General features: G+C 31.5%; 1 protein-coding gene across 1 annotated transcript in view; it reads right to left on the reverse strand.

Moving 5' to 3' along the window:
* Positions 1–1,896: 1,896 nt before the first annotated feature.
* The window catches only part of LOC132747258 (baculoviral IAP repeat-containing protein 7-A-like), a 55,025-nt gene continuing 39,696 nt past the window's right edge, over positions 1,897–17,225 (reverse strand). The window contains exons 2-9 of the mRNA XM_060736586.1: positions 12,845–14,127; positions 12,470–12,621; positions 11,821–11,872; positions 10,699–10,845; positions 8,583–8,758; positions 7,571–7,739; positions 5,808–5,903; positions 1,897–5,535 (exon numbers count right to left, since the gene is read on the reverse strand). Coding sequence (XP_060592569.1) covers positions 5,345–5,535; positions 5,808–5,903; positions 7,571–7,739; positions 8,583–8,758; positions 10,699–10,845; positions 11,821–11,872; positions 12,470–12,621; positions 12,845–13,895 — 2,034 coding nt within the window. The 5' untranslated portion in view covers positions 13,896–14,127 and the 3' untranslated portion in view covers positions 1,897–5,344. The remainder of the gene's footprint in view (positions 5,536–5,807; positions 5,904–7,570; positions 7,740–8,582; positions 8,759–10,698; positions 10,846–11,820; positions 11,873–12,469; positions 12,622–12,844; positions 14,128–17,225) is intronic.

Raw genomic sequence — 17,225 nt, forward strand, 5'->3', positions numbered from 1 at the left:
TAATGTCTTTGAATGTGAAAATTCTTTTGAACACATTAAAATTGATGAAAATAAGCATGTTTGCGGTTTTGTATGACGATGTTATACTACACAGTGCTAAATAAATAAGAACCTAACGTTTATCTGATGTGGAAAACAAGCGACGTCATATGATATAAAGAATTTAATTATAAAAGAGATTTTACAACCATTTTACAGGCCCAAGATCTAACTTCATAAACTTAAAGTATGTTTGACATATTACGTGCCATTAATGTAATTATAGACATCATAACATCCCACCAGGAATGGAACGTTTTGTAACATCACCAGAAGTAAATGTTTTGACTATATAGTTGTTAGATGGGGAAAGTGTATCTTCATGATGGAAGGCAATCCAAAGATAACATCAAATGCTGACATTAAGGTATTATATTGTTGTTTGGGATACAATTATTCGAATTTGCCTGTTTCAGTATGCTAAGTAATTCTTAAAGAAAATATAAAGAAATGTTGAAATCCTTTTGTATATGCAGACATGCGACGTTGTAGACCTCTCATCTTGTTCCAATTTAAAGTTTTTCTATGTGCAATTGGCGGATAAAATAGTATTTAAGTAAGCGAGCTATCGATAAGCAACAAAAAAGAAAAGGTAAATGTTTAACAATTTCTTTTCTACATAATTTTTTCAATTGTTTGTCACTCCATATGTTTTTATGTTCCGTTTCTTTTAAAATCACAGTCGTCAATAAGATGAATTATTCTCGCAAATTATATTAAGTACAGAGAAAAGAAATTAAAACAAACATTACACTCTAAACAGTTAAAACACTATATAAGGATTTCAATGTTTTATAAGATGTTTATTTAATGTAAGAATCAAAATATAGCTTAAAGTACACTATTAATTCCTTTAAATATGTATGGAGTCAACGTAGACATGATGAAAATAATCCGAAAGGAAATCATATTGAATTTGACAACAGCAAAAAGAATACTTTTATCAAATAACATGCCAAATTACAAACATGTTAAATAACATAACTCATATTGTTTCCTGTTGAAATGTGGGTATTAAGATGAGAACAAGCATATATATTGTCCATAGGTATCATGTCTAATGTAAATAAAAAACATTAAACTTTATACATTTATAATAAAGAGCTACAAAACCTCATTTTGTTAACAATATTTTGTTTTCATGCATTAACCGTACTATTATACAGGTGTAGTTATTACCGGTTATGATAAATAATGTAGTTCCAAAATGATAAAGATAAAAACAGCAGCAAAATAAAATGATATATAAGTGCCTTGTAAGAAAGGGCGAGATCACAAGCAAAAGTTACTTGAACAAAATACATGAGAGCATATTCTAGAAGATATCATATTGAAAACATTTCATAAAAACTAGTATCAATCTCTTTAAGATATGAAAGTTAAATGTAATGTGCTTTAATTATCAACTACTGAAGTACGTAAAACAGACTGTTTTATAAGTTCTTCGGAGACCCTTTTCTAGGAAATCATATTGAATTTGACAACAGCAAAAAGAATACTTTTATCAAATAAAATGCCAAATTACAAACATGTTAAATAACATAACTCATATTGTTTCCTGTTGAAATGTGGGTATTAAGATGAGAACAAGCATATATATTGTCCATAGGTATCATGTCTAATGTAAATAAAAAAACATTAAACTTTATACATTTATAATAAAGAGCTACAAAACCTCATTTTGTTAACAATAATTTGTTTTCATGCATTAACCGTACTATTATACAGGTGTAGATATTACCGGTTATGATAAATAATGTAGTTCCAAAATGATAAAGATAAAAACAGCAGCAAAATAATGATATATAAGTGCCTTGTAAGAAAGGGCGAGATCACAAGCAAAAGTTACTTGAACATATTCTAGAAGATATCATATTGAAAACATTTCATAAAAACTAGTATCAATCTCTTTAAGATATGAAAGTTAAATGTAATGTGCTTTAATAATAAACTACTGAAGTACGTAAAACAGACTGTTTTATAAGTTCTTCGGAGACCCTTTTCTAGGAACTTATGAATAATTACTGTGCAGTGATACCTAAGCGGAAAATTCTATATAGCATACAATTACACGATAAAAATAAGAAGTCCGTTACTCACACCTATTTACATCTTTAATAATGATGAAACATATAAAAATAAGATTAGCATACATTTGTTTAATCGATTTACTTTTATGTCTTTAAATTAAAAACAGCATACGTATATAATAATGTACATACTGCATATATAAAAATGTACCTACAGGATATATAATAATGTACCTAAAACTGTAGGACAAATATAATTTAGCATGAACATTGCGCTAAATTAAAATGACAATAATTAATTGCAATTCGTCTGAGAAAAAAAATTGAAATGTGATAAGTGATGACAAACCATTATTACAAACATCAATATACAGAGATTTGTTTTCATATTTCCATTTCAACAATACAAGATTGCAGATATCATTAATTTTCTTTCTTCACATGACAGCCTCACTGTACAAAACCAGTTTCCATACGGTCATTGATTTCAAACAAACAAAAATAAAATTAAAACAATTAACATGTTATACACATGTTTAAAGTAGTTCATATATAATAAAGTTCTTCATTGTCCTATTTCTATTTATCACCGCATGCGTCTAGCTTGTAGTGGCATTTCACAAAGTTTCTGCTTCAACAATTCGTTTCTTTTATATTTGACTTTTAAAAAGATCAACTTTCACTCTATCATTTAAGCGGCAACTTTATTCCCACCGGAATGATCTTATGTAGTTTTGCTTGCCTGCCTTTCAAATATGTTCTTTGATAGTTTAAAGCTGGCTGTCATAAGCAAACTTTTTAACATAAGACGCATCCTTAACCATACGGTAAAGGTTTGTAAAACACACAAAATAACATCATAATTCAATAGTTCAATGTTTTATTGAATAAATGGCATGTCACTACGTCAGTGGCAACACTGAATATTATGATTCAATGTTCAAATACGTGATCGTCATATTTATTTTCATGTTGTCGCTTCAATTCCGTTAGTTTTAAGATAATATTAGTATTTTTTCACGGAGAACATCCTAAATGTACAGAACTTTTATTTCTTTCCATACAGCCACATATTTGCAATTTAATGTGCTTGTCTGCTTGCCTTTAAAAGAACTGGTTAATCACACTTTTTTATCCTTCGTCGTACACTTGTTAATGTACAGTGTTTCCTTATTTTATCTTATTCTGTTTCCACTTAATAACACATGCATCTCTCTTATAGAGTACTTTACCAAAAGTTCCTTCGTCTTTCAGCCATCTAGACGATTAACGTTTACTATGTCTTAAACTATATTTCCATCGAAATATCGCAAAACCAACCTTGGGAATATATGTCATCTGTCGTTTAAAGTTGCTTTTTCCGTATCTGTTTTGTATAAGCAGTACTTCTTAACATTAGACCCACTTCCCAAAATATTTTGTTTAATCCATATGTTTAACGTTTATGGCACAGAAAGTAAAATCATAAGTCAAAACATAATCGACAACTTTGCACTAATACTCCATGAAAATATTTCAAATGCTTGTAAATACATGTGCATGTGTTGTATACGGGATATTCTGGAATTTCAAAACGAAAGTTATTTCCAACATAATCACGTATTTGCTTCAAAGAGAACATATTTTATTTGTCTTTTATCCTCGTTCACTTATAAATGTAGTACTCGTACCTTACATAGAAACATGCAAGTTTGACCTTGATATAGTATTATTCGTAGTACTTTTCAGGGGTTTGTTTTCTACAACGAATGGCAGTTAATTTTTACAAGACATATATGTCGCTTTAACGGTTCCAATATTTTGGCAGACCCTCAAAAGAGGATATGCTGCCTGTCTTTAATTGTCTTTCGACAGTTGTCTGTATCACACAGGTTTCACAATACCCGTCACCAATTAAACCAGTTGTAATAAATTATGTTTATTGTTTCACACAGGCGACAATGATAATGTACTTTCTGAGGGCAAATAATAATGCTTTCAAGTGAACGACACGAAAATGACACATATTATCACCACTACTGCAGAAGTTGAAAATGGATCTAAAATGTTAAATTCTGCTTTCGTTTGTCCATCGATTTAATCAAATTGATTCCCATCAACGTCACTTCACATTTAAATAATGTTTATATCAAAAAAAATTTGAGACTGTACATTATACCTTAAAAACATGACATCTTTTATAAGTTACACTATTGTTTTCTAACATTACTTGAACACAGCTCAAATATATAAATAACAAAACTTCATCTTTACGCAGTGTTGTTTCTTGAGAAACGATATGGACTTGTTTTCATATACCTCCAAAAGTTAAAGAAGTATATTATTTTGTCTTTTCTCATAACTAGAATTCCTATCTTGTTATCGAGTGCAATATTACTTCATCCTGCTAGGTAAACTGCTTTATGTAGTACAATGGAGTGCACTTTTACTCCATCCTACTCGTAAAACATCATTAAAGAGTGCAATATTGTTTTATCATGCTCGTAATACTGCATTGTCGAGTGCAACATTACTTCATTGTTCTTAAAACTGTATAATGGAGTGCTGTTTTACTTTATCCTGTTCTGCAGAGTCGAGTGCTATACAACTTTATCCTATTCGTGTAACTACATTATGGAGTGAAATAGTACTTCAACCTGCTCGTATAACTTCGTCTTGGAGTGCAAAAGTATTTCATCTTGCTCGTATAACTACATTTTTGAGTGCAATAGTACTTCATCCTGCTCGTAAAACTACATCTGAAAGTGCAATATTTCAGTGACATCATTTCAGTCTGCTCGTGTCACTACATCTTGGAGTGCAATATTACTTTATTCTGCTCCTGGCACTACATCTTGGAATGCAATATTACTTCATCCTGCTCGTGTCACTGTCACTACATCTTGGTGTGCTATATTACTTCTGCCTGTTCGTATTACTGGTATGGGGTGCCAGATGAGTCATGTGCTGTTAGGGTACACACCAATGGGCTGAAAGTCGACAAGCCTCGATACCACACCTGATATTCCGATTAAACTGTAACATATGACTGATGTTATCAATCCTGCTAGTATAACCGCTACAAGTTAACCAACTGTTTGAAATTCCCTCCAAAATTCAAACGTTATTCAAAAATAACTTCCACTTACACAAATGAAATGAAACCGTTCATGCGACCCTATTCTTTAAAGATATGTACAGCAACACTTAACATAAAACACCAATTACAATGTCAATAACTAAATCTGCACGCTAATGTCCATGTTAAAAAGCACAATAAAAAGACAGTTGCAAGTTCAAACCATGTAAGTCCTTATCCTTTGACGAATAAATTTACCACATACAGGACAGTTGGATACATTTTCTGCGCATTTCATACAAAATCGATGATGGGTGCAAGGAAGGAACAATGCATTGACATCATTCTTTTCACATTTCATACATATGACATAACTCTTTAAACGCTGGTTTTGTTCAATAGGCGTTTCTAAAAGCAGAAAAAGTATACAAAGTTCGTCAATATAGTTATATCTATATTTATTTTGTAAAGTTATATACGTCTTTGAAAGAATAATGTACATAAATAATATAATGACACCTATTAGTCTTCAGAAATAAATAGAAAAAGAAAAAATACGTAAACATAATATCAATAATATGAATTATTGCTGAAATTTTGAAAGCTTACATTTACAATAAAATATAATTTCAAAAATGATGTGGAACATGATCTTTCATAAAACTATATACATATATTACCATCTTCTCTTGTAGCCGTTAAAGTATCTTGTAGCTTTCTTGACTGAATAACTTCTATGACGTCTATTATTTCTTCAATAGATGGCTTGATTGTTCCTTAAAAATATATTGCTAAAATTGAAACCATGAAATCACAATAAAATATAATTTAAAATATGTTTCTTGTGAAAGTACTGGAAATCAATAAAGTTCAGAATTGGGTGTAAACTAGGAATGTTCCCATATGACACGGATTCATCCACATTCTACTGTTCCGTCAGTCTGTAGACGGACAGCATGAAGCGTGGCGGTTTGAAATGACAAAATCTATGTCTCCCTCCCAACTAAGTGGGTCTGTAAAGTTTGTAAAGTACTTTCCTAGTAATATTTTATACAAATGTACAAACTAAATCAAACCTGTAACATTCTATCATTTCGTTGATTAATAGTTGTTCAACATTTAAATTACTGAGTAGTAACATGTAATAACATGCTGTGGTGTCTTTTCAGACCCCAAAATTCACCAACCTATTTGCAATTTGATTATTCCGATTATATATTTGTTACGTTGAATATTGCTATAACAAAGCTTCTACAATACAGCCAATTAAATTTATAGTCTGATGATAACCTTATTCTAACATTTGTTGCGGCTACTGTATACGTTGCGCTTAATAACATCTCAGTGCTGTTATATTTTGTTTATCCTTTTGGGATTATTGGTTCATACATGTTTAATGTTAAAAATACAATTTGCTTATGTCAATACTAGGGAACCTGAAAGATATTTAACCTTTTATTATCTCTCAAGAACAGACTCAATCAGACCAAGTATGCAATATTCACCTTAACATTTGTTTTAATTGCTCCCGAGTGATATGTCCTTCACCTGGTTCTGTTAATCCCTTTAATTTTATCATCTAAAAAGTATGGTTAAGTCGATACAATCAAGTTACATCGATACAATTTACAATGCAATACGACCATTTTGATTTGAATGATCTTGTGCTATGGGACAATAGATTGCACTTCCCGGAGCTGTCCATGCACAAGCTCAGTCAAACCGATCCTGCAACATTTTCAATTTTGCCATATTTTACTTTCATTAGGGATTCTCTCAATTCTATTGTCAAATCAGTGTTGTTTGTACCGTGCAGAAGCCGTAAAAAGTAGCACGGTGCATTATACAATCAGAGAAGTGATGTTTCCGATCCTTAAAGATCGTTCAGCACGACATTATTGATGTGTTTGTATTCCTAAACGGCAATTACTTGAATGCCATAAAACAACCCTAAGGAAAAATGACCTGCTTTTTAAATTTGTCTTTTGGCATCTTATCAGGGATATGCAGGTTTCATAACCTCTGATCCTCTTTCAAATTTCACTTTATTCAGTGTTGTTTATTGTTCCTCGTTTAAGGCACACACATTATTTTACATTGGGGACAGAACGCCGTCATTCATGGAATGGCACTTACGTGCCTCATCGAAGGATCTATGATTGACGTAGGAACATAATTGTCTACGGATGTTTCTAAATTCAAAACTTCACCTTTACAATGTTTTGTTTTAATTGTTGAATTCTGCTTAGTCTGTGCTACTTGGCATGGACAATATATTGCACTTTCCAGTACTGTCCATGAAAAGGCGCAATTAAAACGAGCCTTTTGCCGTTTTGAACTTTCTTTAGGGATTCTATTTCTCTCTATTTAAAAGTGATATACATCGTAGAAAAGATATATAAAAACATTATTTTTATATGATAGAAGTGAATAAAATTTAAACCTCTGTTCCTTATCTCTTTCACCGCTTCATCAAACTCTATTATTTGATATCCCATATTCACACATGCGCTTTTATGTTCTTCTAATGCAGTTCTAATTTCTGGATCGCTTAGTGTTATCTGTTCCATTGCCTCAGCAAGATTTTGCCCGGAAGACTGGGCTGCTTCACCCTACAATGCATATTAAATACATTTTAATATAATAAAGTTCACATTGATGGCAAACATGGGCATCAAAACAAATAATTACATTGTTTTATCATCGGTACAGTAATGTTTAATATTGTTATATCTTCAAATAAATTATTCTAGTCCCACTAGTTCAACTGAAAATTCTGTTCCGTATAGCTAAAAGGCTATCAATCTGATATTAGGCACACCCCTTGAATAAGAATAAAGCATCAACTAATATACGCTCAGAATAACTACTAATTTTATTCGTTTGTTACAGTTTGCAAAGAGCTTGCAATATTCAATTCATCAGATAAACAAATAAAACCATTTGTTTTAGTTTGATCGGAATTTTAAATAATATATACTCATACCAGTATATAGCTCATAGATAGCCAATCAATGTTGGTACAACCGTTTAATATGTATGATTCAGGTTGCACCTAGGTGAACTTTTAAAAAATTTGTTTATTTCTTATCATTTGACCAATGTCAACGTTATACCCCCTATGCTTGTTGATCGGGACTTTCAAATACTAACAAAGTTTTACATTTAAGAAACTGTTAAAGGTGCATGATTTAATATATACTGTTTCCTATGAAAAGTTACTTTCAAAATAACTATATGCAAACAAAACACCGAAAGCTCCTTGAAAATGTCTTCTACAACACGTAACCTAAATACTATAACATTTACTTCTGTAAATCGGAAATCGCCTTCTATTTAGATGTATTTCTTACATGTCTTATTGCACAATACACACTTCGAGGGGGTCTTGCAATAAAGTGACAAGACTTAACAAGAAAAAATTTAATTTACAAGCAAAGCATAATGCTATTTACCTCAGATTCTAAATTAGCCGAGGCTTGCACAAGGGCTATATAATCATCTCCCTTTGTTTCCCTGGCAAAAGGGCAAGCCGGGAACCATCGACAGTGTTCCGTCCATGGGTCATCTTCTGGATCCCAACGGCGGAGACCGCCGTCGCATGCAAAACATCGCACAAGATCTTCAAAACCTTACAATATAAAGTGTACATACTATATACAGGATATTGAATAAGTGTAGTTTAATACTAAATTTATTTAACGAATTGAATAAAATCATATTATGCGAGCCTCTGGCAAACATAATATTTTTTTATTCAACGAGTTCAATAAATCTAGTATTGAATCTACAACAGTATAATATTATATTTATCACATAATTTTTATATAAAAATAAGAACAGTAAACTATTAAAATGAGTAATTGTTCAATGACGCGCCCATGGTGTAACGCTAACATTAGCGCGCTTTAACGCTCTGTTTCTATATAGCGCAAATGACGTCACGTCAAAGTGTTATTACACTTGTGTAATATCGTTTTTATTAAATGACTTTATCACACTCCTGCGCCGCGTTTTATGTGATAAATGATTATATTGCTGTCAACTGAAACTATGCTGTTATCAACAATGGACGCAAACATATAAAGATAATGAATTATTGCATTTTGTTTAACTGGTAAGATGGAAAAGTTTTGAGCATACTGTTTACATACTATAGTATTCGTTATTTTACAGGAAATATATCTAGTTTTACAAATAAATAATAAATTGTTATTTATCTCATAAGTAAAAGAAACTAATAAGTAAGGCAATTAAATTTAACAGTTGTCTGAAATATGCCAACATACAATATTGTCCAAAAAATGTTACGCTCTGAATGTGCTGTGCCGAAGAATCAATATCCTTATGTATAAATTTTAATGTATAGATGGGTGGATATTTATTGCATTTTTACTAATTCTCAGTAAACCACGACATTTTACAAATTCTAGACCTGAAAAATGACTTTTTTTTCAATAATAATAAAATTCTTGTTCGTTCAATATTTATAGCATCCATACATCTTAAAAGTAGAATATTATCAGTACAGATGTCTAAGTATTTCCCCATGAAAGGTTTTCTAGATAGAACATAAATAAGTTTCTTCATTTTTGAGACAATGGTCCTTAATTAAAAAAAAATTGTGCAGTTAATATGTCAATCACATTTGGTCTTGTTGAATAATTTTCTTTAATTTTACCTATATGAAATAACAACTGGGAAACAGAATCAATTATTGACCTTACAAAAACTGGACCATTTTGAAAACACCATTTAGATTAACAATTAACACCTAATGTGCTTAAATCTTCTTTTTAAAAATAGATTAACTTTCAAAACCATCAGAACTATGCAACAATAAACAAGTAATAAAATGCTGTTACTAACTGAACCTATTGATTTAATATTCAGTTGTTAAATGTTAACATTTTTACGGCATTTCATGTACTGAAAAAGTATTAAAGACTCATGAATGATTTTTCAATTGCCCAGTTAGTGTCCCAATCTCAGATGGTATTGATGTACAGAAAGGAGTGTCGATACTTTGAATAATATATTTATAATGACTTAAAAAGGTGTCCTTCAGTTTGTTTAAAAGGAGCAGATATTCTTATGGCAGGATTGGATCGTCGAAATCATGTTCCAAAATTGAAATAATCAAAGTAAATAAGTTTACTAAGTTAATTAATTGATTAATTTAAACAAAATTGTGAGATAGTCGAATAACAATAGTACTTACGATTCAAGACACTTTCTTATCGAAATGTCATTTCTAATAAGAGTTCACTGTTTTTATAACTTAATTATCTAGGACATATGAATTAATCTAAGAGCTTTTATCTTGTAAATGAATTGCATAACAGTGTACATTTTGTTTGTCTAAACAAAGATTAATATGTTTTTTTGCAGATGCATGAAGCATTATACCCAAATTTATATAAAAAAGAGAAAGAAACAGGGAGGGATTATGTAGTTTTGAAACATTTACTTATCTAAGGACATATACTAGCCAGTTGACACCAATTTCCCCAAAAGAAGCAAGATAAGCAAGTTGAAATAATAACTTTATTACTTAGAAATATAATTTACCTGTGTAAAATAAACCTGCATCAGCTAGTTGATCAGGACGTTGCATCATCTGTGCAGGCCAGTTAACAAATGTTTCCAAACGTTTCTCCCGTGTCTGATATTCAGGATGGCGATAAGTATAAGTCCCTGCAGTTATATTGTTACGACCTGGAAAGAGAAATATCCTGGAATAAGCACCAACAGGACGTGTTATTTTTCAAACGATTAATTGGTGCGTTAATTTGAACACATCAAAGTTAAGTATCATCAAAATTAAAATGTTGACTGTTTTTCTGTTATTTTCCAATGAATTATATAAACTGGAAGTTCCAGCTCATTTCCTTGGATTTATGTTATTATATTTGTAACTCAGTTTTCTTTTTCTACGTCAAAAAGGGGTGGGGTGTATATCATGATTATCCCAAATCTCGCTATTGCTTTTAAAGTCACTATCCATATGTCTGTTGGTGATGTGATAGTGTTTGATAAGCAAGTACTGACAGTATACTATGAATCGTAGCAGACGGCATCGATATATGCAATCATTCCTTACCATATTCTGGTGGCATAGAAAAAGTCACTGAATGGTCACTAACATTCAAAGAAGAAAAAAAACAAAATATTGAAACTCTCTTCATAAAACTCAGACAGTTATGATATAATGTAATGGAATTATTGTATGGAAAAACATGACGTCATAAATACAGTCCTTTACTGAAATCTAAAATGTTGGCAGCAAATGGTCTTATTTGTATTTACGTCCATTTAAATGTGTAAAAAAAAGGCACAACTTCTTTATTGCTGTATTTATAATTAAGTAAATTATTAATACCGGCAATTTCCGCTATTTTGAAATGAATAAAAGAATAATTTATTGTCAAGAATTATTTATAGGGTATACCATCTAAGAATATAAAAGCAAAACAAAATTTTGTAAAACTTGATACTAGTTGTTCAAACCAATAAAGATAAATTTTATATGAGGTAGATCTATTTCAAATAGCAAAATATATTGGCAATTTATTATCACATCTCCATTTCATTAATAAACTCAAAGACATCCGAATTTTCAGGGTCTTTTCTGAAAACCGAGACAGTTTTTCTAATTTCTTAAGAACGTGTTCTTTAGACCTAATAGCATACCATTCCATTGCATTCGTCTGTTAAGTTCGGGGTCTTGCACTTGAAGCAACCTCTGAAAAAAGATAATTCGAGATAATTCAAATATTTCTCTGAGAAAAGATTATTTGAATATTTCTCTCGAGAAACATATAATTCGAATGGTTCTCGAATATTTATGAGATATATAGAATATTTATTTGATACATCAGGACAAGACAAAAGTGTCCTTTGAAGTGTGATTTACCATAAAACACTTTTTATATATGCCAAGTGCTGTTTGGCGACTATAAAATTTAACGTGCATCATACAATTATTTTATTTCTAACATTTGTTATTGCATGATCTTTTGTTCTTTTGACGGCGAATGAATTTTCCTGTTTTAGACATTGCAAAAAAATGCTCTATCGCAATTTCATGTGCTGTTATATTCATCTCAAACGTTTGGATTTGTGATTTTGAACATTAAAGATTCTGAAAGTTGGATATTGCAGAAGAAGATGTATTGTGCAAGGACTTCGTAGTTTCAAACCGAATTTGTAGTTCTGATAATTGATTTATGTCATAGTTCTCTTGAGAAATTCCTACGTCTTAGTTCATATGTTAATTGCACCTATCCACTCAATAACATACACACACACCGAAAAGAGAAACAACAAATCCGCACGTTACCTTCCATTCTGAAAGCCTTTCCACTCCTAAAACCTCGACAAGATACGGACAATTACCGGAATGCCTTACATGCTCTTTAAGCGGATCGTCTTCTGGAGAGAAATCCTTCAAACCAATACCACATTGGAAACACCTGACAAGGTCTCCATCATCTAGTGAAAACAAAGAAGAATCTAGTCTTCATAGTGTTAACAAACATAATAAAAAGACAAAGCTTGAAAATGTTTTATAAGTTTAAATGTGCTTCCAGAAAATTGAAAAAGAATATACTTATCACAAATAAAATATGTTGCTTTTAGTAAAGAAAGAACGACAAAAAACTTATATTTAAATAAAGAAGAACAAGTTCACACGTTAAAACATGGTACATCTCACTTGTATAAAAGAATCCCGCTTTACACAGAGTATTCGGGTCCGGACTTGTGTGAATCCATCTACCATATGATGCGAGCCTCTCGGGTAAATTTATATAATCAGGATGACGTGCTCCATGCGCTGAATTAGGGGTATTTCTAGTTCCGGTTCCAATTTCTGTGTCATGAGTATATGATCCAGTCCCTCGGGGAAATGTATTATTTTCAGAAATAGTATAATCATTAGATAAAGCCGCTGAAGTATTATCAGTAGTTACAGGCAATGAAAGGCCATTAGAAAATACAAATAAGCTTCTCCCGTCTGTATTCTGCTCTTCCGATACTTGCTGGGGATAATTTTCGTTTATTCCTTTTTCACCAGACAGAGGTAATATTACACATTTAACTTTTGTATTATGTGGCAAATCAACTTTTCTTAAAATTTTCAAAGACACATTACGGATTTCAAAGGATGCCTTCGATTTTTTGTCACCTGGTATTTGAGAAGTCTTTAGTATATTCACCTTATCCAGTTCTTTATCATATGTGTTGATGTTCATATGAGTATTGTTATATTGTAAAAGGTCAACTTGATTTACAGACACTACTTTTTGGCAGAATTTCACATTGAATAGGTCAAACAAATGCTTTGTTTTATTTAATTTTGGTAAAACTAAATGTTCTTTTTCGCTTTTAGTGTATATCAAAAAAGTGTCATAATAGGGTGACCAACTTCCAATAGTTTCTAGTTTCAACTTAATGTCTTTATTTTCAGTAGCTTTGTTTAACAAGTCAGTAATTTTCAGCGGTAGTGGTGAAAAAATTTGAAGATGTCCTTCCCCATATAAAATAACACACTTAGTAAAATTAGAACTTAAAATTACTATATCTGACAATACATTTTGCCAAGGATTCGATACTATATTTATAACTATTTCATAAGAAATCGATTTGTCACTTTCAACATTGCAAATGCTTTCGCATTTCCGAAAAGGTGTAATGTTTTTGTTTTTATTCATCATTATAATTAACACGGAGAAAGTATGTTTCAATGTAACATCCAATGGTAACATAAAATGTGCCACTTTGCCGAAATGAATATGCCTCTATTCCGAAACCTTTCTAAATCAACTTAAATGTGTCGGCACAACTCAGTTTATGTCTTTAGAAAGTCAGTAAAGAATCGTGCAATTTTGCACCAGACGTGTTTCTTCCATTTCTATGTCACATGTCATAAATTAGCTTACATTCAATCGAAACAATTTGTTCCATGCTATCTTTTAATTGTCATGTGTGAAGCAGGTGCTGAAAAAAATGGAAATATTATGATAAAACATGTTACGTTTAGAAGATTAGAAGCCATTTAAAGCTGATATTAAAGTAACAAGTAAGAAGATCCCGCATGCATTCGTGTTTTGTTACCTCCTAAAACCGGTATGTACATTAACCATAGAACATTTAAACACAGTGTGTAACAAATTTTAATGCTTTAAAACAGATATTAAGATTTAGTTAACTTAATTATGTAAAATAAAAGCAACAATCTAAAACTCTATTACGCATAAGTTGACATAAATTTTGTAACATATCGACATGGGACCAAGCCCTACTCCCATGAACCTACCCCTAACACCCTCTATACTACCTAAATAACCTACAGTCACAAAAAAGCACAAAGTTTCATTCAAAATACATTTCAATTCATATTTAATTATAATGGTTTTATTTTGTATGTAATTTGTTGCGGGCGCGAAGGCTTCTTGACTTCAATACGCAGGGAATTTAGGAACTTCATAAAGTAGAATTTTCGTTTGACATTTCAGCCCTTTCTACTCACATGCGTCCCAATGATCCCGAGCTAATTCCCAAACAAACACATCAGTTCAAGCTGTCATGAACTAATGCAAATGTGAACATACTTCCTGTATGTTTTCAGTAAAATTACTAATTAATCATTGATGTGCAAATAATTAGATTAATCACATTACATAATTTCCTCCACAAATTGTTACATATCACAGTCCGGAACTAATTGAGATGAAAGTTACGAAATTAAATTTAGAAGAGTTATATCCATCTGATTTGATTCAGTATTAAATACTTCAGTCATATGAACCAATAGAATTTCTGACAAATTATACTCTACCTAATAACACATAGTTTTCTTATCAATACATTGCTTTAGCATTGAACATAACACATGCAAACGGTTTAAGTTTTATTTAACATACTTGTACCGAAAAAGACACAGTTTGAAATAATGATTCTGGTCTTGTAGCGGGATTTTATTTCAGTTTAATAAGCTTATAAATAACAATTTTACAGAACAATATAAGTGTTATTTTTGAATAGATGAACAAATAAATAACTATGCGAACAATAATCGCTATCATCATAAAGTCATTAAGTAAAGTAACCTAAACTTAACATCATGAAACATATGTTCAATGTTAAAAATATGTACTCCGGAAACAAGTGTAAACGAATGTTAAAGCGGCCTGTATAACAGCAATGTCAGAAAACCTGCTTTTTAACAACAGCCATCATGATTGGAGGCCTTTACATTCGCATTATTCTAATTAAGATGCTTTATAAAGTGAAGGTCATTCAAACGCTAAGGTGAAATGTCGGTCCTGAATGAGTTGTCAAAGTACTAATCAAATCAATAGAGAAATAACATTGTTTTGTGGATGTTAAGACCGTGGAGAGGTTGTCTTAATAGATGCATGTCGTAGTCTAAGAGCCATATGATACCAAGCTAGCTTTTTCATAATTACTGCGTGTTATGCAATATGACATGCTCTGTTATTCTTTCTGGTCACGTTGGTTTAACTCTGTGTATACTTGTCTCTTTAATACCAGTTTGATAGAATGCATACGGTACCAAGCTAACTAGCTTTGCAAAATTTATGATTTTACGAGTTACTGCATGTTATGCAATATGACGTGATGTCTTATTCTCTCTGTTCACGTGGGTTTAAGTCCATGTAAACTTTCTCTTTGAACCAGTTTGATATATAGAATGCTTTGACATGTAAACATATGCTTTGGTAGTTAGAATAAAACTGATGTATATTTAATGGTGTTTTGGTGATAACTGACATGGTGTCAGAAGTTAAAGAAGTAAAACACGGACCTATATTAAATTGCAAACAATGAAAACGGATTTACATACAATTGTTAAAAAATATGGACTTGCATTTAATCGTAAATTCTTAAAACACTATTGACTGAATTTATAATAAATTGTATAAGTTCTAGCCAGACTACATTAAATTGTAAGCTATATTAAATTGTAAAAGAAATAACATTACAGCTAAAAAGAAAAGTTACATCCTCCAGAAAACTTCGACTTTGCAAGCCTGAATTAATTGGGTGAATGAAAACAACAATTTTCTTTCTATAGAACAGCAACAAAAAATATTATTAACAAGATCAACAAAGAAAGACGGCGCTCATGATCTTTATAATGAATATGAAGCTAGATAAGTCGCTACACGTGTATATACAACGGGAAAAGAAGCTCACAATATGTTAAAATCTTCTGAGCTATCAGAAAGCAACCCTAAAGAAATATGACAATGTCTGAACGTTTTAATCCAAAGAAAAACATCATTCATGAACGGGCTAAAGTCCATCACAGAAACCAAATGACAGATGAAACGGTAGAAACTTTCTTTAGATCATTATATTAGTAAGCAGACAGCTATGAATTTGCAACTGATATGAACAGTTAGCAAATAAGGGATCGAATTGTAGTAAGGATTATAGATTAAAATCTGTCAGAAAAACTACAGCTTGAACAAGACCTTACACTAAAAATTGGGTCAAAGACAGAAAAGGCCGGCTTGCATTTGTACACCAAATACCAAGAGGCTGTAATGCTACGAAATAAATTGAACAATGACCATTAATGTCGAAAATATAACTTAGTAGGTAAACAGGAAGTTGATGAGCTACACACCTGAAATCCCACGGTATGGGACCATCTGTCAATGTTGTATGCCAAATATCAAGAGGGTGTGATATGTAGTTGCTGAGAAAACTGTTACGAAAATTTCCTACCATTGACCATTAATGATGAAGATTTAACTAAGTAGGTTAACAGGAAGTGGTTGAGCTACACGCTTGAAATCGAATCCCACGGTATGAAACCTTGTGTTAATGTTGTATGCCAATTCCCAAGAGGCTGTGATTAGTTGTTCCTGAGAAAACTGCTACCAAAATTTCATACCATTCACCATTAATGTCGAAAATTTAACTAAGTAGGTAAGCAGGAATTGGATGAGCTACAGACCTGAAATCGAATCCCATGGTAAGAGACCATGAGTCAATGCTTCATGCCAAATATTAAGAGGCTTTGATAAGTAGTTACTGAGAAAACTGTTACAACAATTTCCTAC

This window comes from Ruditapes philippinarum, unplaced genomic scaffold (assembly GCF_026571515.1).
Source record: "Ruditapes philippinarum isolate M1 unplaced genomic scaffold, ASM2657151v2 ctg7_1_1_1_1, whole genome shotgun sequence".
NCBI classification, from domain to species: domain Eukaryota; kingdom Metazoa; phylum Mollusca; class Bivalvia; order Venerida; family Veneridae; genus Ruditapes; species Ruditapes philippinarum.